The following is a 24202-nucleotide window of genomic DNA, read 5'->3' on the forward strand; positions in this document are numbered from 1 at the left end:
AGTGTTGCACACTCAGTGTCCACTTTTTATTACAAGGTGATTGGACAGATCTTCTGACAGTGGCACATAACTAACTTGGACTCATTGCAATCACTTTGAGAGACATTTCACTCTCTAAAAAATGAAACAAATACTATAAATTCAGACAGATTGCCAGCGTGTTTCCAGCAGTGAAAATGAGTCTTTGTCAGTGTGCACAATTTGAGGAGACTTGACTAACTTGGCTGCCAGCTGGTTGTATTCTGGTCATATTCCCATAGCACAGGGAGGGTGCTCAGGATATCACAAAATGTTAAAAATTGGAATAATATAACATGAGTGAAGTATTGTGATAATATCATAACGTGGGGTGACACAATTTTTCACTCTTTCATCCACCAGGAGAGTTTTGCAGAACTCTTATAAAGAAGCATTCGCTCTCGTGGGATCAGGAGGAGACACTGATGAGGGCGGCAAGTTGGAACACTCATTAAACTCCATTAGCGGGATCTCCCTTCAGTTCACCTGGAAAATGCCTGATCTCTTGTCAGTAAGAGGGATGAACTGCTGTGCTTCTGTGCAGAATAAACAGGAATTTTTCCAGATCTGCAACCCTGTGTTTCACCTGGCTGGATGAAGCCAGAAGTTTCTGAAAAAGTGAGGGGAGGTGGAATCTGCTTCTGTCTTTTAGGTTGGCTACAGCACAGTGTCAAAAAATTCATGCAATCTTCACTTAGAGAGTATTTTTCACTAATTGCTAATCTTTTTACCCCCCCCCCCCCCCCCCCCACACACACACAAATTAATAAATACATAAATATATAAAATAATTATGAATTTTCTGCTGAATTTTCAAAGCATTCCTTTAATTTTTTGAGTAATGTATAAAAAGCCCAAAGAAACGTTCACAAGCTACTTTTTTTGAAAAGAGAAACAAAGGCACTAAGTTTGGACAGCGACCGTTTCTTTTTTCTTAACATCCTGTGACAGGTCATTAAGAAAATAAGCATACATCTGGAAAGTCAAAAAAGGTTATCCTGGAAAATACAAAGTTTAAACAATTTATGTTGTACATGTTCTTATTAAAATATTTATAACCTCTCTGCCACACTCCATCCTCTGTCATATCATAGGTATACAAAACATTGACAGTATAAAAAACAGTCTAAAACAGTGAATTAAAAAGCAGGTTTTGCAATTAACATACATGAAGACCAGTCCATTTCAAATTAATGAGTGATACAATCTGAAGTCTTGTCCAGTATATCTATGCACCATAATTACTGTATTCAGAGTTACACTAACACATCACCTGCAGGGGTCAGTGCCACACTCCAAGAACTGATGCTTCAATAGAAAAGACTGGGTTGGTTTGAATAACCGACCGAGTCAGCAGTTTTGCGGATGTTTCTGTGTATTTTCTTTTGAAATTTTTTATTTTCTCCTTGAATATCTCAAGAATATATTGCCATGAGTTTGTTGATTACGGCAAAAACTTATGTTCTAATGAAAAACACATCTCATCAGTTGCTTTGTAAAAGTACATTTTTTTGCACATCTTAAGTAAACAGCATTACCATACGAACAAACCAACCAACCAACCAACCAACCAAAAACTGACATATTTTTACCAAAAATAGATTTTTTTTCACTTTACACTTATGTTGATCATTTAAATTTAGGGGTTTCCACAGTTTATAGAAAAAGAGCAAATATTTTTATGAACACTTTAAGCAATACTAATGAAAGAAAAGATATGGATGACAGATACAAACTCTTTTATCTTCTGTTGGCTTTATGGAAATTTTCATTACAGTAGATGTCTTCTGTTGCGATTGTGGTCATGATTTCATAGACGCCTTCATCTCCACCTCCATCTTTGCAGACTTTTTGCTGTACGTATGTCATCACAACTTCTTGATTTTTTATAAATCTAAAGATGAATCAACACACAATAAACAGAACAATGAATGACACATGTTGCAGAAATCTGTGTTGTTATGGAAACATTTTTGAAAAAAATGTTGTCTACACTGGCTCTGTAGCCAAAATAGCCTCATGCTTCCACCAGTGAGACAGGTTGCACTGTACATGTCTGCCTGTCCAGACTCATAATATACATATGAAAACTGAAGAAAATACAACTACATGTGATAAATGTCATTTGTTTAGAAAACTGGGAGAATAAAACAACAATATTAAAAATAGAGATGTTGCTAAGAAGCTACAGATTCTAAAACATGAATGCGTACATTATCAGCAGCACATGAATTCTATATCTTTGGTTGTCTAAGTCCAGCCAATAGATGAGTTTAGTCACCTTACAAGCTGCAGAGATCTGGGTTATGATGGACATACGTTGGAAAAGTGTTTTTTTCTACTCTAACACTATAGGCAGAGTAGCTGCTTTCTGCTGTGTATCTCTGACAGTGAGACTCATTTCAGTATGCATTCAGAAACCATTCTGAAGGAATTACAATTGAGGATAATGAATCTAACGGCACATAATATAGTATGTTTTTCAAGAGCCACTGTTAAGTGCCCCAGTGTAATACACTTATTTATCACCAGTCAAAGTCACATTAACAACAGGCCAATGGAGCACTTCTCTTTTGTTGTGTGAATTAGCTGCATAGTTCTCAATCACTTGGTTAATTAGCACCCATGAAAGCTCTGAGAAACCTTGATTTATACAATCACCTAAGCTGTGACAAATTGCAACAGTTTGTTCTGCTGCTGAGTTACAGCATATAACATATTTTTTTTTCTGTTAGTCATTTGTGTTAGATGGTGACATAATATGCGCATAATATAAAAGATGTAAAGCAATAAAAAAAAAATTGAGAAAAAAAAAGGAAACTCCGTTCAAGGAAATGACTCAATTTCCAATTGCAATCTTAGTGCTCTCACTGCCCTTGAGTTATTCCACCATTGTAGCCACACTACAGCCTGTGTGAGGCTGTTCATAGCTGTAGCAGGGCCTTCATCTGCATTCCGACATCAAATTGCTACCATTGTCTCATCATCAAAAATAAAAATGTACACATAATTACATATTCCAATTGTGCCACATTCTTTTATATTTTTATATTTTATACATACAACTCTGTTAATACTTTACACTTTAGTTTTCTTACTCCACTTTCTGCAGCCCCCATCACTTCCTCTATTTTTTTTTCCTTGGGTGTATTTCTGCTCATGGTGTCATCGGCTTCTGGAAATACATAGTATACATAGTGGTTGTACTTCTTTTGCATCTATATTTGCATGTATATTTGAGTGTAAGCATGTCCATGTGTACATGACTGTAAAAGATACCATTAACTCTTGAGCTTCTGTTCTTATAAACAGTAACTAGGAGACACATCAGTAGCAGGACAGGAGGTACAGTGTAAACTACATAGAGTGCTGCATCTGAAAAACAGAAACCAAAAGAGGAGACAATAAAAAGAAACACTTTCCAAAACACTTACCATATTTTTCAGGCTATAAGGTGCACTTAAAATCCTTTACTTTTCTCAAAAATCAACAGTGCGCTTTATAATCTGGTGCGCCTTATGTAAGAATTCTGGTTGTGCTTACTGACCTTGAACCAATTTCATGTGGTACACAGTGCTCAAAAATCTGTCAAAAAATGTTTTAGTACGACTTTGGTAAGTTACGAAGCCGCACCGCTTGTTGGATTGTCAGAGCATTATGGACACCGTAGTTAGGAGCTTCGCGGAGTAATCCGGGACTAAACTCCGCTTCAGGTCCCAAAGTCAAACGAACACTGCGCTATCACTGAGAGTCAAAATCTGTCTAAATTCTTTCTTCTTTAATAAAGAAGAAGTAAAGCAGTGTTGCTGCTTTACCGAGAAAGTACGAAAAATGAGTTTAGTAAAATTTGACTTATCTGACTGTTTTGTTTCGCTTAATGCGCCTTATAATCTGGTGCGCCTTATGGTCCGAAAAATACGATAACTTAAGAGCAGAAATGTGGCCCTTCATTATGCTTTCATGTTCACTTCTCTTTTTGTTAATAGTTATGTGTATTTTAACTTAACACAGACCCACAGATGTTTTAACATATCGGTGTGACATAGACTTACTTCATGTACAGTAACCATGAAACCATAACCATAAACAAAACCAAATGTTAATCTTAAATGTGAAAAGGTACTTGTTCTCACAACATTTCTCAGCTGGCGTGCACACTAACAGAAACACATATGCAGTATATAATTTTTTAATAGCTTTACCTGGGATTTTTCTGGTGTGCTGCAAAAAGACTGTAAGAGAAAAAGACTCTTAGTGTTGTTACCACATTCATTTCAAGACAGACTTTGTTTTTTCTATTTTTGTAACAGAATAGCTAGTAAAAGATGACATTTCATCAGATATGACTTACTGATTAAAAAGTGAAAAAGTAAAAATAAACTCCTAAAAAAATTTTTTTGCCTCAACAATTTTCATTTTAAATTAGAAAATAATTTACACACAACAAATGTTATACATTCTTTTATATAACAAAAATTCTTTAGTGTCTTTAATATGTGGCTAGTCAAAACAAGTTATAGCATGTGGATTATATTCTCCTCCAATGACGACAGAAGTCTGCAGACACCATCACACTGCCTCCGCCAAAACCTTTCACCCTAAGGGTGCAGGAATTACTATAGTGTTCTCTGTATCTTCTCCATAGCTTAACCATATGCTCCGAGTCCCGAAAGCGGAATCCGCACTCATTGATGAACACGATGTTCCTCCACATGTTAAGGTTCAAGTGCACATTTTGCTGCCACCAGCACAAACAACACTATGAGACGAGATACTGGCTGTGTGCAGTCTGTTCCATATTGTCTGGGTAAGGAGGCGTTGGCCTTTTCTACTCTCCCGGAGCACTCACCCATTCACACCAGCACTGTTTTCTATGATTAAATGCTTTCTTTTTAATACCAGCACACATTCGCTCTCCAATGTATGCATCGGAGAGCAATTTGGGGTTCAGTATCTTGCCCAAGGATATTTGGCATGCAACCAAGGATCGAACCTGATTTAAGAGAGATTAGATTGTGTTTCTGTCATGTAGTGATTGTGCTTAACTGTATGAAACCTCCATCCATCCATCCATTCACTTCCGCTTATCCTTTTCAGGGTCGCGGGGGGCGCTGGAGCCTATCCCAGCTGTCATAGGGCGAGAGGCGGGGTACACCCTGGACAGGTCGCCAGTCTGTCACAGGGCTAACACACAGGGACAGACAACCATTCGCACTCACATTCACTCACACATTCACACCTAGTGGCAACCTATTAGACATTATGAAACTGTCATGGTCCTGGGTCTTTTGACGCAGCGTTTTGTGTTTCTTCTTCTTCTTCTTATGTATTCTGTTTGAGACTTTCTGTTCTTCCTTGGTTTAGTGTCCAGTCATCCCTGCTTGTGTGTTCCCTCTGCTCTGTCAGTTTCATGTCTCTGAGTTCTGTCAGTGTATGTTTCCTGTTTTACTTTGAAGGCCCGTATTTGGTGTCAGTGTTGTTAGTTTGCGTCCTTCCTGTCTCGTCACGTCAATTAGGTTCAACTGTGTCTCCCTCCTTTGTGCAGTTTCCTTGTTTCCCCATGTGTATTTATAGTGTGTGTCCTCTTGTGCTTGTTACTGGTCTGTCTGTGTTGTCTCCCTGAGCCACTCTGTGTCCCTCCATGCTGTTCTCCCTGCTCGTTGTTCTTCGTGTTACCTCTGCTCTCCATACCCTCGTATTGAGGTTTGTTGTTCAGTTCTTAGTGTTCCCAGTTTAGATTATTTCTTAGTTCTCTTTCTCGCCGCCCTCGCTTTTGGTTGTATGTCAGTCTCCTTAAATAAAGCTCACTCACATCTCAGCCACTGCCTGCACTTTGGGTCCTTCATTCATACCTCAACACAGCTTGCCCCACAAACCATGACAGAAACAGCAGATTTTGCCAAAGAGATACTTTGAGAAGCTTCCTAACAGTCTGCAGTCTACGAACTAACCTCAGCTAACAATGTTAGCTTGGTGGCGAGTACCCTTCATTAATAGTAATAAAAATCACACATCGACGTACATCGACGGTACTGAAGTTTCGCCCATCCCATTCTTCTTATGAAGTGGTGTTGGAAATGCATTCCTGCCCATGCACTGCTGGCTCTGGGTCCATTGTGTAACTTACACCACCAACATTAACAGGACGCTTAATTTAGAGCCTCTTATTGGGTGTTTTGTTTGGGTTTCCAGCAATCCGAATCAGAGAAACTGTATTAATCCCAGATGGAAATTGAGTTTAATTTTTTTTTTTTAAAAGAGCCGTGGGTCGTACTCAAACCCAGGCCGCCCGTTCTCAGCCATGCAATGTATGACTACATGCTTATCCAACTGAGTTAAACCTACACCCGACTGCATTTAGTCACCAAAATTGGAGAAGGCATAGAGAGGGGCTAGCCTAACATATGAAACAGGAAATGTCCGCCGTGTATTCTATTTATTTCAGCAAAGTAACTGTATTCTGATTACCACCCATTTAAACGATAACTGTACAGTTAGTACAGTTAGATGTTATATTTGACAGTTTCAATGTGTCTTGAGAAACACTCCAAACAACTGGTCCAGAACTGTTTTTATCATTTAAGAAACATTTCTAAACTCAGACTACTGGTGTCAAAGACAGAACTTGGGATGATTACTCAGCTCTGCATCACCTTCAGAATGTACAGAATGCTGCGGCAAGACTTTTACCTGGCACAAACAAGAGGTCACATATTACTTAAGTTATGGCTTCTCCTCATTGGTTGCCAGTAAATTTTAGGGTTCATTTTAAAATTTTAGTCGTAACTTTCAGAGCTCTTCATGATGAAGCTCCCCAGTATATCTCTGACCTGTTGAAACCTCATGCTTTATCCCGAGTATTTAGGTCTTTAGGTCAGAAGTTACTGTTGGTCCCACATACTACGTTCAAAACACGTGGGGATCGGGCTTTTCAGGCACTGACACCAAGGCTGTGAAACTCTCTTCTGATGTCTTTACGCTGTCTCCACTACATTGACTCCTTTAAAAAGCAGCTGAAGACATTTTTATACAAACGAGCTTTTAATTAAATTTTTCATTGTTTTATATAATTTTATTTCTATTTCTGGTTTTATTGTGAAGCACTTTGTGATTTTTATCTGTGAAAAGTGCTATATAAATAAATTTTACTTACTTAGTAGAAAATTTTGAAGCACTTAAATATGCAAAGTGTTCAGATTTGAACAAAATTTACATGAAATAAGCCATTTATGGGTTTGTTACAACTAAATTTTTATTACAAATGTGAAGAATGATTGTATAATGAAAGTTAGAATATGACTGCTTAGAGGGACAAAAATGTTTTTGTGGTCTCAGACCACCTGTGGTAAGTGAGGCTCTCAGTAGTTCTAATTTTTGTGCTGCTATTTTTTTGTGCAGAGTGTAAACATCATATTGACAGTTTTAGTTTTACTGCACTCTTCAGATAGCTGAACTGACCTAAAACATGAACTGACATAAAACAAACACGTGGCTTAAATTGTATTATCTTATACAAAACTGTCCAGCATACCTGACAGCTCAATCTTGGTGTAGTTTTCAACTCTCCACTGTGAGTCTGACCCACACCAGTATGTCCCACCATCAGCTGCTTCCAGTTCTGTGATCCTCACTGTGAAAGAGCTGGAAGCAGCAGCATCTTGCAGTGTGAACCTGCTTTGACTCGTCACCATGTCTGAGCAATTGTTGCGGTGGTCTCCCTTACAGAGGAACTTCCTGTTATCCCAATGTTGCGGAGGATAAGGACACTGCAAAGTTAGTGGATGTCCTGCAGTACCATTTATTTTAGTTGATTTGACACAGCACCACTCTGTCAGATTGAAAGAGAAATATTATTTCAGAATAATCAAATATTTAAGTTTCTTAGAGACTATTTGACAGCAAATAATGTCTTCTTGGCGCTGGTGTAAAGAGCTATTACTATGATTTTTTACCTTCAACTTCCAGCTCAACAGCAGAGAAAACATCCAGCTCAGAGTTTCTGTGGACACCACAGAGGTATGACCCTGAATCATTATGAGTCAAACTGTTAATGGTCACTGTGAATTTTCGCAACACTTTGTCATCATCAAGTCTGAATCGTGAATTTTGTTTGGTGTCAGAGGTGATCAGTGCCTGCTGCAGACATGTGGAGGGCCGATTTCCTCTGCAGATGTACTTCAGGCTGTTCTGGTACTGAGACTCATACCGACAACTGACAGACTCAGAGTATCCCTCATAACTTTGAACTTTGGTCACAGTGTCACAGCAGCTGTCTGTCAAGAAGGTAAACAACATCAAAAGATATGTTACAGCCACGAAACTATTACATATAAGACTTAAGTGTTTTTTCCAAGTAAAAGTACAGTTTAATGGAGAGTCAATTTTGCAGCAAAAATTCCAGATAGTCCTGCACTCACGTACCACTGTTTAAAGAAATTCAAAATTCAAATTTTATTTGTCACACACATAATCGACACAGTACGACATGTAGTGAAAGACTTATTGCTGTACAATGTCCGACCATTAAACTACACTACACTACAGTGTCCGTATATCCGTATATTTAAAGAACTTCTATTAGCCTGAAACTGAAGTCCTTACCTTTAACCTTATTTGTTATGGTATCTTCTCACTATCAATCTATATTTGACTTTTACGAAGCCACTTTTTAAAAAAATTTTTTTTATTTTTTACCTTGTACTAATTTCAGCTTGACTTCAGTGTAGATGTCTGTTCCAGTTTTCGTCACTCCACACCAGTATTTTCCAGCATCCGTATATTGAAGATCAAAGATAGTTGTTGTGAAGATTCGTGCACTGATGTCATCATAAATTGAGTATTTGGTTTTGCTCGCTTGTGATGTTGTAATGAGAACATCACTGTTGCCACAGTCGTTCTTACATAGGTACTTCTCATGAGATACATAACTCTGATCATAAGAGCAGGAGACATTAACCTCTCTCCCCACATATCCAGTCACATGGATCATCCCCACTGCACTGGTCAGACATCTCAGAGAAACTAAGAAGACAAAATATAATGTGAAAAGATCACGTTTTACTTTGTCAGGTCAGCTTTCTTACGAGCAAATTTAGTGCTGTTTAAAGAAATTAGAATACAGGTCATCACATACTGTTCCTTAATACTAAAACATACATTTATTTTTTAGTATACAGCTGACTTTAATCTTTATCTGTTTACTTATTCAAATACTTACTGCAGAAGACGAACAGCAGATTTTGAATGCTCCACATCTTTGCTCATCGAAATAGAAACAGGAAATATTGTCAGTACTGAAAAGCTTGTGCAGACACTAGAGTCATTTCATGTCATAGCAATATGAGGGGAGGGGTGGAGCTAGACTATCAGCACATCAATATTCTTAGATGGAAGCTCATATAACGGTATTTTAATAGTTTGTAAAATAGGTGACATATGACATCTAGTGGTGAAAGAAGTGTTATGCAGTGTATAAATTAAAAGTTTTGTATCAAAATTGTTAAGTGATATTATTTAACTGCATTTAGTAGGGGTGGGGGCAAATTTTTATACAGTATAATATTGTGCTGTTTTCTGTAGTGATATTGTATTGATACAGGGACACCAAATACAGATATATTTCTAAAAAATATAAAATACTCCTGGAATAACGCAAACAAGAAATTGTTACAGAAATTGTTTAAAGAAATGTAAACTTCTCTTAACGTTAAACTGAAGTCCTTACCTTTAATTTTATTTGTTATGATATTTTCTCATTATCAATCTACATTTGACTTTTACAAAGCCTCTTTTTCTTTTCTTTTTACCTTGTACTAATTTCTCATCTCATGCACCTTCTGAAATAATGTTTGGCGAGCAAACTTAGATTATATCAGCTCATCCAACACACAAGCTATTGCTCTGTCATGCACAAGTAAAAATATGACAGGAACAACCTTTCAGATTGGCAACGTGTTTCCAACAGTGAAAATTAGTCTTTGTCAATGTGCACAATTTGAGGAGACTTGACTAAATTGGCTGCCAGCTTTGCCAGTATTGTGATAATATCATATTGTGGGGTGACACACTTTTTCACTCTTTCTTTTTAAGGCATGTCACTCCTGTCCCTGTGCTCTGTGTTCCCTTTGTTCAGTATCAAGTTTGTGTCTGTGTACCTGTCATGTGCTTTCTGTTTTATTTTGATGGTCCGTTCTGTGTTCAGTCTCTGTCCCCATGTTTTCTCGGTGCCTGGCCTGGTCCCAGACATGGACTCGAGTCTCCGAGTCCATGTCTGTTGTGTACGTGTAGTATTTCCTATTTTATTTTGATAGTCTGTGTCCTATGTCAGTGTATCTAGTTTTGCCTTCTCTCGTCTCATTATGTCTGATTTGTCCCACCTTTGTTTCTTCCCGTTCCCCATTCTCTCGCGATCCTTCCTGTGTATTTTAGTCCTCAGTCTTCCCCTGCTTGTTGTTGTGTCGTTAACCTTCACACCCTCTCTGTGCTGTGTTTTCTCCCTTCGTGTTCCCAACGAAATTCTAGCTCGCAGTTCCTGGTTTGTTTCCCTAGTTCATGTTTCTTAGTTTTTAGTTTCGTGAGCCCAGTTTAGTTTTCTGCTTTCCATGTTCGAGATTTTGGGTTGTTTTTGTGACGTTTATTTCTGATAACAAGTTTTTCCAGCAATGAAGCTGCTATTTTAACTTCACCCCTCTGTGTCCTGCGAGTCCTGTATTTGGGGCCAGTCTCCTGCCACACAGCACACCATGACAAAAAAAGTTTTTACTCTTTTTCACATTTGGTGTGACCTTTCCTCGATTTCCGCTAAAATTAAATGAACTCGATTGGTTATTGGTATCTAGCATCACGCAATATTTTAATAAGATACCTTGAAAACCAGACATACAGACAAAAAAAACCAAACATACAAACTTTACCGATTACATACTCCCTACAACAACAAAAAAATAGTCAGTTCTATTCAAATGTTGCAGCACCGAGGAAAATCTGCATTCATTAATTAACAAACACGTCAAACTCAGTTATATACAGGTGCAATATGTCATTACCGTGCATGTCTTAGTCAGCAATAGCCTAATTATAAACCAGACACATTGGTACAACAGCATACAAGGCTCAATCATGAGGGACTTTCTTGGTGTTTTGAAACCAGACAAGCAAAGCCACTACAGAGAGCACTCATTTATTAACCTTTATTAATCTATGATTAACAGCTCCTTAGGAAATAAGCATACTGTGGATAATTCTCTTTTCTTACTTTAGCCATGGCCATAATTTACAAAAATAACTGTTCTCTTCAGCCTTCTAGTTTTTGTAATAATTATATGAGTTTTTTTCATTGAATTTCTATTAAGTAGTTTTCAATTTTCATGGAAATATTTATATATAATATCTGTCTATATTTATTTATTAAGAAGAGGAACATCTTTTGTCTTTTGACAGCATTTTTTCTGTCATCTGGAAAGTCCAAAAATCTTTATCCAGGAAAATTACTTGTATTAATATACCTAAAACTTCTTTGGTAGACAGTGGTCCCTCGCTATAACACGGTTCACCTTTCGCAGCCTCGCTGTTTTGCGGATTTTTTGTGCAATTTTGCATGCTTTTTTTTTTTTTTTTTTTTACAGTCTGCATTTTGTTCTGCATCCTGATTGGCTGTAGATCAATCAATCTCCTCCGTGCCGTGTCTCCTGTACAGTACAGAATGTATTCAGCTTGTCAAATTGACATAAATCTTCAATCACTAGCAGTGTGACTCTGAAGTGCTGCACTGTATGCTTGTAAGTTTTCTCCCCAACAAACACATCAATGTCGACGAAATGTTTTGCACCTTTAAAGGCACCTGTGGTAGCACCCAAAAGGCAGAGGAAGATGCTAACCATTGCAGGGCTCGCAAAATTTCAAAATCCCTGGTAGCCCTTTGGGCAGGCACTCTTCAGTTTTTGGTAGCCCAAAATAAATTTAAGTAGCCCGAATTAAAAAAAGAGGACAATTTTTTGATTGATGTTTTGTTTCCTTTACAATATTATACATTAAAGTATAATATTGTAAAGGAAACAAAACACCAATCAAAAAATAGTTAAAACACAAATTATAACAACTGTATAAAAATTACAATGATCAACTCAAATATTTGTTTCTAATTGAACAGAAATTTCTATTAACTTGTAAGAACTGTGTAGAACATGAATCAGTCTGTGTCAGATCCTGAATTTGAAATTTCCACTGGGTAAGAGGTGAGTGGAACCAAGATCTAGGACATTTCCTTTTTGAAGTTTGCAAAGACTGCTAAATTTTGCCAATGGTAGTTCACTCTTTGCAACATAGTACGCTGTTCTAAACAGCTTTTTCAGGACTTCTTGTTGTGCTTGGTTTATTTTTAGTATGTTTTTTGCAATTGGTGTTTGTTCTGGGAAAGATACTGCAGATTGAGCAATGATGCATTTCTTGCATTTCTCATGGGTTCTGATGGGGTCTTTCTTAAAATTAGTGGTCCCAGTAACAAAGGCGCTTGTCGATTCAGAAATCGAGGGAAACTCACGACACACCCGGCAGAACATTATGTTATTTAGCTTACCATATTCCAACCACAGAAATTCTTTTGTCCATGAAACCAAAAAAGCTGCGCTTTCTTTTTGCCTCATAGTCTGATTTGTCATAACTTTTCCGTTTTGTGGTAGGCTTTTCTTTGGCTGTCCCCTCTTCACCCTGACCTGTCTTATTTGGCTCTGCAGAACTAAAATACCTGCGTAAATCCATCTGCTTTTACATACGTACTTACATAACGGTCAGTGATTCTCTGCGCAATCAACCTCTATGACATGTTTAAGCTTGCTGCAGGAGATTTCACTTGTCACGTTTGAATAGTAAGATAACGATTGATAAGACGATGCCAGAGGAATTGGTGCGCAATTAATCTGTGACTCACCAATACTGCTGTTGGGTCTAAACTCAGACCCCGCTGATCTAGGGACTTATTCCCGTGAAGGAAAAACACAAGGCAACAGCGGTCGATCGATTTTACTTGCACAAGGGAGGCCCCAGTCGGTGTCTCAGGATTCCGTTCGTTGCCTTTTTATTGACAAACTGTTACAATACACATCACAGCAAAAGCACCTCCCACCGTAAACCCCCCCTTGGTTACTAAGACAAGGCACTATGTGTGTGTGTATGTGTAAGCACGTGTATGCATGTGCAAGAACGTGTGTGTGTGTGTGTGTGTAAGCATGTGCAAGAACTTGTGTGTGTGTGTGTGTATGTGAGAATGTGTGTGTGTGTGTGTGGGGGGGGGGGGGTGCGTTTGTGTGACCTCCTGATCACAACTGTTTCTAACAACATCCTTGGTTATAAAGGGGGTAATCTCCCCCACACCCAATATATGTTTCAATTCCTGTATTGGTTCACCATACACAACACAGTGAAGCCATAAAAAGGGCAGGAAGGTTACCAAACATCAAACAAACCTTCACATGGGATGTGCTTGTGATAAAACACCACAGCCTCCCCCCAGAACCTCGAGAGGCTGGGGAGGGGGACAAAGGAATGCCTTGATCACAGAGTTTGAAACAATGTAGAGGTGGTAAGCAAAAAAATGACAAGATTCAACAATTCACTTTAACAACTGCCGCTCTCTAAACACAGTTCACGTGATCGCAAAGTGAAAGCAAGAAGCGCAAATTCAAACGCGATTTCAATATGTCACATACTGACAGTGGTTCATCGATGTCAATGACATAATTACCCAGCTACATTTGCGAAAGAATGCAAACGCATTGACACATATTGTTCCTTCCTATGATAGCCTGACGGGCAGGGCTGAGATGGATTTTGGTAGCCCGACTGGAAAAATTGCTAGCCCCGGGACGTTGGGCTAGCGATTTTGTGAGCCCTGCATTGCACAAAAAGTTGGACTTCTGGACATGCTAAAGGAAGGTAGAAGTTACAGTATTCTTCGGATTAACACCGGATTATAAGGTGCATTAAGCGAAACAAAACAGTCAGATAAGTCAAACTTTACTCAATGCATTCTTCTTGCTTCCTCTATTTCCGTACCATTGATTCATTAATGTTGAATTCTCTTGCAGCTGCTCTATTCCCATGTTCTGCACTTGAAAACAGGGTTTGATCTTTTTTCATTCTATAATACTGGACTTATTTTTCTATGAAGGTTTGAACTTTGAGTGTTTAAACAAAAGAGAAAAGTACGAAAATGTTCATGCCTGTCTGAGAAAACTGTCTAAAGTGTGGTGAGGGGTTTTACAGCCTTAAAACATCTATAACAAAAGCAGTGTGTTTATTTACAGTGCAGTAAATAAGTTGGCTACTTCGTGGATTTCACCTATTGCAGGTTATTTTTAGAACGTAACTCCCACGATAAACGAGGGACCACTGTACTCCATCCTCTCATTTAAGTCATTATTTCATAAAGTTAGTAAACATAATAACAAGCGTTATAATTAACATGTAAGAAACCAACACAACACCAATTATTGGGTGATGTAATCTGAAGTCTGCATTTATTTTAAATACACTTATTTCAGATATTGCCCCATAAACACTGTATTCAATGTTACACTAACACCAGCAGGGGGCTCCCTGTGACACAACATCCAGTGACATTGAAAAGGAAGGATATTGGCTCCTCTGAAGGATGCTGTCAGCTTATCCGGTATTTTTAGGGGAAAGGGCTGGATTGGTTTGAATAACTGCATATAACTGCTCAACAAAGAAAACACAGAACAATGAACAGTACATGCTGCAGAGACCTTGATTACTGATGGACACATTTTGGATTTCCCTCCCCTCCCCTATCACTGCAGGCAAAGTAGGATTATTGACTTACAGTTGCAAACCTCTGCCAGTGAGTCAAGTTGGAGTTTCATTCCTCAGTGTCAAAAAGAAAAATGTGCAGATAATTAATAAAAATAGGAGATATAATGAGCATCCAGCTGTGCCACATGCTGAACAAACTTTGCATATTAAACACAACTAACAGCAAATCAAGTTTTCTTGTATCACATATATTCATGATATATATATAGTCAAAACTACCCTATTAAGACTTAAGACTTTGCATCCATCACGTCCTCTGAAGTGTTTGACTTGGGGTTACTGTGCTCACGGAGACCTCAGTTGCTGAAAACATGCAAAAATACATGTGGTTATTTAGTTTTTTCATACACATTGTAGTGTAAAGGTCTGTCTCTATTTTGGTGGAATTTCAGTTAATAAAGTCTGCAACAAGATCAGCTGTGGTCAAGCTATTTTAATTACTGCATGCACGAGAGCTAACACACATCAAACATCACAGTTTTACACTCATGAGAGCTCTGAAACAGAAGTGGTGCTCCCACTCCTTTATGCATTCCAAGGAAGAGGGAGGAGGTCACATACTGATCAAACCACACATCACGAGGCTCGCTATGACCTAATGGAGCAATGGATAGGCTGTTTTTTCCCCCTTGGCGTTATCAGCACTTGCAAAGGGAGCTTTCTTCTCCAACTATTGAGGCTGAAATAAGTTCTTCTAGTTTTAGAAACGTCCACTGAACAGTCTATTACAGTGTCACAACTAAGCATATGCATAAGAACTTAAACACTTTAAATGAGATGAATAAAACATTTCTTTTACACTATATTCTAAGGAGCTTGGAAAGAAAAAGCGTCTGGACTTCTTTAGGTTGCTTGAAGACGTTTCACCTCTCATCCGAGAAGCTTCAAATGGTGGTCAGATGGCCCAGGGTGTGAGTGGGCCATCTGACCTCAGGAAATCACATGATAGGGTGGGGCCAGGTTTCACAATGAGCTCACCCGAAACCCTGGCTGACAGTGACCCACACCCATTTTCACACCTTGGCTCATGTGATTAGGTAGAGGATCATCAGTGGGTCCTTTTGTCCCTCTTTCGGGGGACACTCCCACGGGGTTTAAATCTGGGACTCTCCACCATTTGACCCTAGAACTGAAGAAGCTTCTCAGATGAGAGGTGAAACGTCTTCAAGTAACCTAAAGAAGTCCAGACGCTTTTTCTTTCCAAGCTCCTTAGACTATGATGACCTGGATGACTGAGAACCTTCACAGACATATTACACTATATATGACTTTACCTTAAACCCAGGAAGATTATAAGTTGTTTGTAGAACTTATAAACAACAAATAACTAAAACACTCATCAGTAGCAGCACTGAGGGTGCAACGTGAACCACACAGAGTGCTGAATCTGAAAAACAGAAACCAAAACAGAACACAATAAAAGTGCACACTTCCTCAAAAAATGGACATAACAAACTTTCATGGACATAACAGCAGAACATGCGGGCTTAAATAATAGTTTTTTGACCAGTTTTGTTTTTATTAATATTTGTTTTTGTTTGCTTGTTTTTTGTTGCATTTCAACTTAACTGTTGGTCACTGATGCAGACACCCACAACTGTTTTGACATATTGGCCAAATGTTTATTCTAACTCATATTGTGGAAATATACTTGTTCTAACAACACTTATAACAACACATATACTGTATCTGTAACAGCTTTACCTGGGATTTGTGTTCTCTGAGTTTCTGCTGTGGTACCAAGACTTACATTGCTTGTGCAGTGCAGACAGACTGTGAGACAAAGTGACATTTGTTACTCTTACCAATCATATATAGAAGAAAGAGTTATAGCACAAACCTGTGACTAAGTTTGAGGAACAATTAAATATCTTGTTCAGTTCATTTGTAGCTGGTGATGGTCTTTCACGGTCTTTCTTGCAATAACCCAACCAGAGTATTTGCAGAAGATGATATTACAGATATTCTTAGTAAACTCTCTGCAGTATTATTATCAGTTGGGCAAGTATATGTACAACACACAGTTCCAGCCTGGGCACATTGCTGTTTTCTTTGAGCTGCTAGATTTAGTTGCTCTAGATACTTCAGTAGTAGTTATTTTATGGGATTTTGGTTCAGGAGAAGTGTGTGTGCATGTGTATGCTTGAGTCTTCACTTGCCCGTCCAGCCAAGGTTGTTTTGCTTGCTCCTGGTGCCTCTATCTGTGGCCATTTTGTTACAGTTGCTATGTTAACGCAAATAGCATGGAGCTTAATCTGTTGACAAGATAGAGGTCTATATTTGGAATATCTGCAAATACGGAGCAAGTACCCTTGACTTACGTGCAATTTGCAGGCAGCAAGTCAGGAATTTTGCAGGAAACTGTGAAACAATTACACTGTAAGACCTTCCACTAAGGCACAAGTATGCTGTACTTACATGCAATTAACAGGCAAAAAGTAAAGTTTTTGCAGGAAACAATTACAATGTAACATCCACAATTAAGACGCGAAAGTACAGGGTGCGTACTTGCCACAACAACTTATGGCCATTTATGGGTTTGTTTAGTCAAAGTTTTATTACAAATACAAACATTGACTGTATGGTGTAAGTTAGAGTATAACTACTTAGAGGGGAAAAATGGTTTTGTGGTCCACCTGTGGTAAATGAGGATCTCAGTAGTTCTATTTTTTGTGCAGCTGGTTTTTGTGCTTAGGATGAACATCATGCTAACAGTTATAGTGAAACTAAAAATTCACTCTTCAGACAAGTGAACTGACATAAAACAAAGACATTGCTTAAAATCTATAGACTGTATTATCGTAAGCAAAAGTCTCCAGCATACCTGACAGCTCAATCTTGGTGTAGTTTCCAAATCTCCACTGTGAGTCTGACCCACACCAGTATGTCCCACCATCAGCTGCTTCCAGTTTTGTGATCCTCACGATAAAAGAGCTGGAAGCAGCATCATCTTGCAGTGTGAACCTGCTTTGACTCGCCACCATGTCTGAGCAATTGTTGCGGTGGTCTCCCTTACAGAGGAACTTCCTGTTATCCCAGTGTTGTGGAGGATAAGGACACTGCAAAGTTAGTGGATGTCCTGCGGTACCATTTATTTTAGTTGATTTGACACAGCACCACTCTGTCAGATTGAAAGAGAAATGTTATTTCAGAATAATCAAATATTTAAGTTTTTTAGACCCTTCTTGGCGCTGGTGTAAAGAGCTATTACTATGATTTTTTACCTTCAACTTCCAGCTCAACAGCAGAGAAAACATCCAACTCAGAGTTTCTTTGGACACCACAGAGGTATGATCCTGAATCATTACGAGTCAAACTGTTAATGGTCACTGTGAATGTTCCTGACACTTTGTCATCATCAAGTCTGAATCGTGCATTTTGTTTGGTGTCAGAGGTGATCAGTGCCTGCTGCAGACATGTGGAGGGCCGATTTCCTCTGCAGATGTACTTCAGGCTGTTCTGGTACTGAGACTCATACCGACAACTGACAGACTCAGAGTGTCCCTCATAACTTTGAACTTTGGTCACAGTGTCACAGCAGCTGTCTGTCAAGAAGGTAAACAACACCAAAAAATATGTTACAGCCACAAAACTATTACATATAAGACTTAAGTGGGGTTTTTTTTTTCAAGTTAAAGTGCAGTTTAACGGAATGTCAATTTTGCAGCAAAAATTCCAGATTCCAGTCATGTACTCACGTACCACTGTTTAAAGAAATGCAAACTTCTATTAACCTGAAACTGAGGTCCTTCCCTTTAACTTTATCTGTTATGATATTTTCTTATTAGCAATCTACATTTGACTTTTGCAATGCCTTTTTTTTCTTTTCTTTCTTTTTTCTTTCTTTTTTTTTACCTTGTACTAATTTCAGCTTGACTTCAGTGTAGATGTCTGTTCCAGTTCTCGTCACTCCACACCAGTATTTTCCAGCATCCGTATATTGAAGATCAAAGATAGTTGTTGTGAAGATTCGTGCACTGGTGTCATCATAAATTGAGTATTTGGTTTTGCTTGCTTGTGATGTTGTGATGAGAACATCACTGTTGCCACAGTCGTTCTTACATAGGTACTTCTCATGAGATACATAACTCTGATCATAAGAGCAGGAGACATTAACCTCTCTCCCCACATATCCAGTCACATGGATCATCCCCACTGCACTGGTCACACATCTCAGAGAAACTAAGAAGACAAAATATAATGTGAAAAGATCACGTTTTACTTTGTCAGGTCAGCTTTCTTACTAGCAAATTTAGTGCTGTTTAAAGAAATTAGAATACACGTCATCACATACTGTTCCTTAATACTAAAACATACATTTATTTTTTAGTATACAGCTGGCTTTAATCTTTATCTGTTTACTTATTCAAATACTTACTGCAGAAGATGAACAGCAGACTTTGAATGCTCCACATCTTTGCTCATCGAAATAGAAACGTAACAGGAAATATTTTCAGTACTGAAAAGCTTGTGCAGACACTAGGAGCATTTCATGTCATAGCAATATGAGGGGAGGGGTGGAGGTAGAGTATCAGCACATTAACATTCTTAGATGGCAGTTCATATAACGGTATTTTAATAGTTTGTAAAATAGCTGACATATGACATCTAGTGGTTTAAGAAGTGCTTGCATCAAAAGAGTTAAGTAATAGTATTTAACTATATTTAGTAGGGGTAGGGGAAAATTTTATACAGTACAATATTGTGATATTTTCTGCGGTGATATTATATTGATACAGGGACACCAAATACTGACATATTTTTTTTTTTTTAAATTCTCTTGGAATAACGAAAACAGGAGGGCTCATCTCATGCACCTCCTGAAATAATGTTTGGCGAGCAAACTTATATTGATTATATCAACTCAACCAAAAAGGCATCCAACACACTTGTCTTGCCAAACTTACCTCCTAATTCAAAGCAAGCTATTGCTCTGTCACACTAAAGTAAAAATAGGCCCAGAATCTCCTTTCACCTGAAGGACAAAAAAAACAAAACAACAAAAAATGTGTCTGGCTTGTGACTGTACTAAATTTTTTCCTATTCTCCAACTGATTGCAAGTTGTAGTGATGAAATGGTTGCCCAGAGTTTAAGATAATATGAGATAAGATTTTTAAGTTTTTAAGAGTGTTGCACACTCATGGCCACTTTATATTACAAGATGATTGGACAGATCTTCTGACAGAGACACACAACTAAAGATTTTCACTCTCTAAAAAAATGCAACAAATACTATAAATTCAGACAGATTGCCAACGTGTTTCCAGCAGTGAAAATTGGTCTTTGTCAGTGTGCACAATTTGAGGAGGCTTGACTAAATTGGCTGCCAGCTGGTTGTATTCTGGTCATCGTCCTACAGAACAGGGAGGCTGCTCAGCATATCAGAAAATGTTAAAAATTGGAATAATATATCATGAGTGAAGTGATAATATCATATTGTGGGGTGACACACTTTTTCACTCTTTCATCCACCTCTCCAGCTTGTGAGTTATCTGTTTTAAGGTGCACATTTGAGAGTTATACCAGGGAGTCAAGTACTTCTGATTTGAGGCTCTTTTTCACAGCAACTACAGTATCTAGAGTGTTGAAGTAAAAATTTTCCACTCTACTCGTCTTGCAGAAGACAAAGGGGAGAACAACTTTTCTCTTCTCAATAAAACATTTAACAACTCGTCATCCGTTGTCCCCCACTCTTTCTGGATGTTACATCTTCTGACATGACATCTGCCCTCACACCCATCCAACATTCAATTACTGACATTTAATCACCTGATGTCCAGAAAAATTGTGCAAAAATTTGTATGAAAAAAGTTGAGTGTTTATTGGTATCTATCATCATGCAAAATTTGAATATGATATGTTAAAAAACAAGACATACAGACAAACAAGCAGACACAAAAACAAAAAAGGATTACATATTCACACCCTTTGGTGAACAAAAAAATAACAGTCAATTCTATTCAAATGTTGCAGCACTGAGGAAAATCTGCAATCGTTTTTGTCATTATACGTTTTTTTCATTGACTTTCTATTAAAGTAACATGCTGACAGTTAAGAATTAGTGTAAACACTGTGCTAGGTAATTTTATATATTTTAAGGTATATGTTTTCAACTAAAGTCATTTTTCAAATTTAATGGAGATATCTATAATGTTTGTCTATATTTATTTATTAAAAAGAGGAACATCCTTTGTCTTTTATTCACATCTTTTTTTTGTCATCCGGAAAGTCCATCAATGTTCATCCCAGAAAATTACTAATACACCTAAACTTTCTTTGGTATACTCCATCCTCCGTCATTTAAGTCATCATTTCATAAAGTTAGTAAATTTAATAACAAGCTTTACAATTAACATATAAGAAACCAACACAATACCAATTATTGGGTGATGCAATCTGAAGTCAACATTTATTTCAAATATTGCACTATAAACACTGTATTCAGTGTTACACTAACACCAGGAGGGAGCTCACTGTGACACAATATCCAGTAAAAAGGAAGGAAGTTGTTTTAGAGGAAAGGTCTGGATGGGTTTGAATAACTGCATATAACTGCTCAAAAAAGACAACAGAGACCAATGAACAGTACATGCTGCAGAGACCTTGATTACTGATGGACACATTTTGGATTTCCCTCCCCTCCCCTATCACTGCAGGCAAAGTAGGATTATTGACTTACAGTTGCAAACCTCTGCCAGTGAGTCAAGTTGGAGTTTCATTCCTCAGTGTCAAAAAGAAAAATGTGCAGATAATTAATAAAAATAGGAGATATAATGAGCATCCAGCTGTGCCACATGCTGAACAAACTTTGCATATTAAACACAACTAACAGCAAGTTTTCTTGCATCCCATATATTCATAATTAAATGTGTTGTAGGCACACGACCCTATTAAGACTTAGGACTTTAGTTTTCTTACTCCACTTCTTGCTGTACCCATCACCTACTCTGAGGTGTTTGACTTGGGGTTACTTTGTTCACGGTGACCTCAGTTGCTGAAAACATAAAAAAATACATGTGGTTATTTTTTCTTACACATTGTAGTGTAAAGGTCTGTGAGTATATATGATTAAATAATAAATAACTAACACTCATCAGTAGCAGCACAGGGGGTATTGTGTAAACCACACAAAGTCCTGAATCTGAAAAATAGAAACCAAAACAGAAAGAAGTGGACACTTCCTCAAAAAAATGAACATAACAAACTTTCAAGGACATAACAGCAAAACATGTTTTGACATATTGGCTTAAATTTACTTTTACTTAAAGTAACCATGAAGCCATTACTATAACCAAAGCCAAACATTTATTCTAACTCCTATTGTGGAAATATACTTGTTCTCACAACACTTTTGTTACTTAGGGGATTTTTGCAGGAAAGTAGGGCCAAGACAGCAGGGTCTTTCTCACAAATACCCAACCAGAGTATTTGCAGAAGATGATATTACAGATATTCTTAGTCAACTCTCTGCAGTATTATTGTGAACTGGGCAAGCACAGCACACAGTTCCAGCCTGGGCACATTGCTGTTTTCTTAGAGCAACTAGATCTAGCAGCCAAGATGGTCTAAATGTGGAGGACATGTTGTTTTTTGCCATTGCTCTAGTAGAAACGGTAACACCTCATAACACGACCCCTGAATAAGGCTCAAGTACCCTGTACTTATGTGCATTTTGCGGGCAACAAGTCAGGTTTTTGCAGGAAACAGTGAAACATTTATGATGTAAGACCAGCCATTAAGACGGAAGTACCCTATACTTGGATGCAGTTTGCAGGCAACAAGGTGCAAGACTAAGGTGTATTAGAGAACATAGGCTAGCATACATACATCTGACCACCACCATGCCAGAGTATATTTAGATGTTGTTTGTGCAGACCAGAGCGAAGACCAGCACAGAGATGGGGAACTGAAACCAGGGTGAAGGTTGGATTGACCACAGATGTGAAGAAGTGAAATCAGGGTGAAGGTTGGATTGAGTGGAGAGATGGGGACATATAACCAGGGTAAAAGTCATTATAAAGAAATAGGAGAGGCAAGTTCCTAATCCAGATGTGACCTTGTCTGACCAGTGGAAAGAAGAGTGAGAAGAGGTTGTGACCAGCCCGTCCGTGAACGAGGGAACGCCAAGTCTAAACCAAGGCCTCTCTCCAACAGTTTTGATTAATTAGATTGAAGCACAATTCAATCTATAATCCTGTGTAATGATAAATTAGGCTCATTCTCTTTTAGGAAGCTGGGTGCAGCTAACTGCTTACAAACTATGGTTTTTTGACTGAGGGAAAACTGCTTGAGGCAAATAAATACTTAAAGATTGAATTCAGACAACGTCCCCCTTTTATCTCAGAAGAAAAGAATCCTCAACAAGAGACGCAAATTGTACTTTAAATAATTTAAGTATCGTAGCTAAATAAGTACTGCTTGAGTCATTTTCTGCATAATGGACATTTAACTATTCAACTGACTTTATATATTACCTATACAATTAATACAGTGATAATAACTTTTCTCCATTTCTTATTGAAAATTATACATTGATAGGTACAATCAAACTTTGGAGAGCATAGGCATCATCTGAGCATATAAAATGGAGACAAGCTGAGTTATTTTCATTAAACTTGAATTAAAAAAGAACATGAAACAATACATTACCATACAAAACAATGCTTACACTCAGAACCACCATAGAATTCAATTTGAAAAATGTCTTTTAGTTTGCAAATGTCCAAAAACTTCCTCAGACTGTCAGCGTACATTCGTCGTGTTGGTTTATACGAGCTTTTAGCTAAGATTCTGAGGTTTCTGTGAATACCACACATGTCGATATTTGCATAAAAGACTTGATGGAGGGTTAAACTGCAATTCTTTATTGGTAGATTTCATAACGTCTACCAATAACAAAAAATGCTTTTCACGCTGATAAAATTTGTATTGAAAACAAAACAAGGAAATTACTGCTATGCATTATTTTTTTTTAAAGAATGGTTAGGGGGACAAAAATATATCTAAAATAAAATAAAAATGGTTGTCACATATACACACGTAAAAATAAACACATAACATTTATTTAAATAAAGTAAGCAATATGCTTACAATATATTTTACGACGTTCAGCTGCTACTTGTGATACTAAATGTTTAGAATTCTGCTTCACGGTGCATTACTTAAGGTAAAACAACATAGACGTGTTGAGAGAGGTGTTGTTTTAATAAAATTTTCTTATAAATACAAAATCTGTTAACACATGTAATGTTGATTTTTGTATAATGTATTCAGGTGACCATAGAAAGACTATTAAAACAATTATTATTGCTTCACAGATTTCCCAGGGTGTTTTCAGATTTTCAATAAAAACAC

At 37.7% G+C, this 24202-nt stretch overlaps 1 protein-coding gene across 2 annotated transcripts; it reads right to left on the reverse strand.

Moving 5' to 3' along the window:
• Nucleotides 1–1648: 1648 nt before the first annotated feature.
• LOC102077250 (polymeric immunoglobulin receptor) lies at nucleotides 1649–19360 on the reverse strand. Of its 2 annotated transcripts, XM_025907965.1 has the most exons (8): nucleotides 9236–9368; nucleotides 8713–9039; nucleotides 7971–8291; nucleotides 7550–7846; nucleotides 4221–4250; nucleotides 3298–3393; nucleotides 3117–3193; nucleotides 1649–1912 (listed from the first exon to the last, which is right to left on the reverse strand). In XM_025907965.1, the coding sequence occupies exons 1-8, from the start codon at nucleotides 9270–9272 to the stop codon at nucleotides 1841–1843; spliced, it is 1257 nt and encodes a 418-aa protein (XP_025763750.1). In that variant the 5' UTR covers nucleotides 9273–9368; the 3' UTR covers nucleotides 1649–1840. The 2 variants fall into 2 exon arrangements, with proteins under 2 accessions (XP_025763750.1, XP_019215586.1); XM_019360041.2 differs by lacking the exons at nucleotides 1649–1912; nucleotides 3117–3193; nucleotides 3298–3393; ... (3 more) ...; nucleotides 8713–9039; nucleotides 9236–9368 and adding exons at nucleotides 14502–15150; nucleotides 16122–16234; nucleotides 16552–16620; ... (2 more) ...; nucleotides 18703–19029; nucleotides 19226–19360.
• Nucleotides 19361–24202: the final 4842 nt, after the last annotated feature.

Source organism: Oreochromis niloticus, linkage group LG6 (genome assembly GCF_001858045.2).
Source record: "Oreochromis niloticus isolate F11D_XX linkage group LG6, O_niloticus_UMD_NMBU, whole genome shotgun sequence".
Lineage (NCBI taxonomy): Eukaryota > Metazoa > Chordata > Actinopteri > Cichliformes > Cichlidae > Oreochromis > Oreochromis niloticus.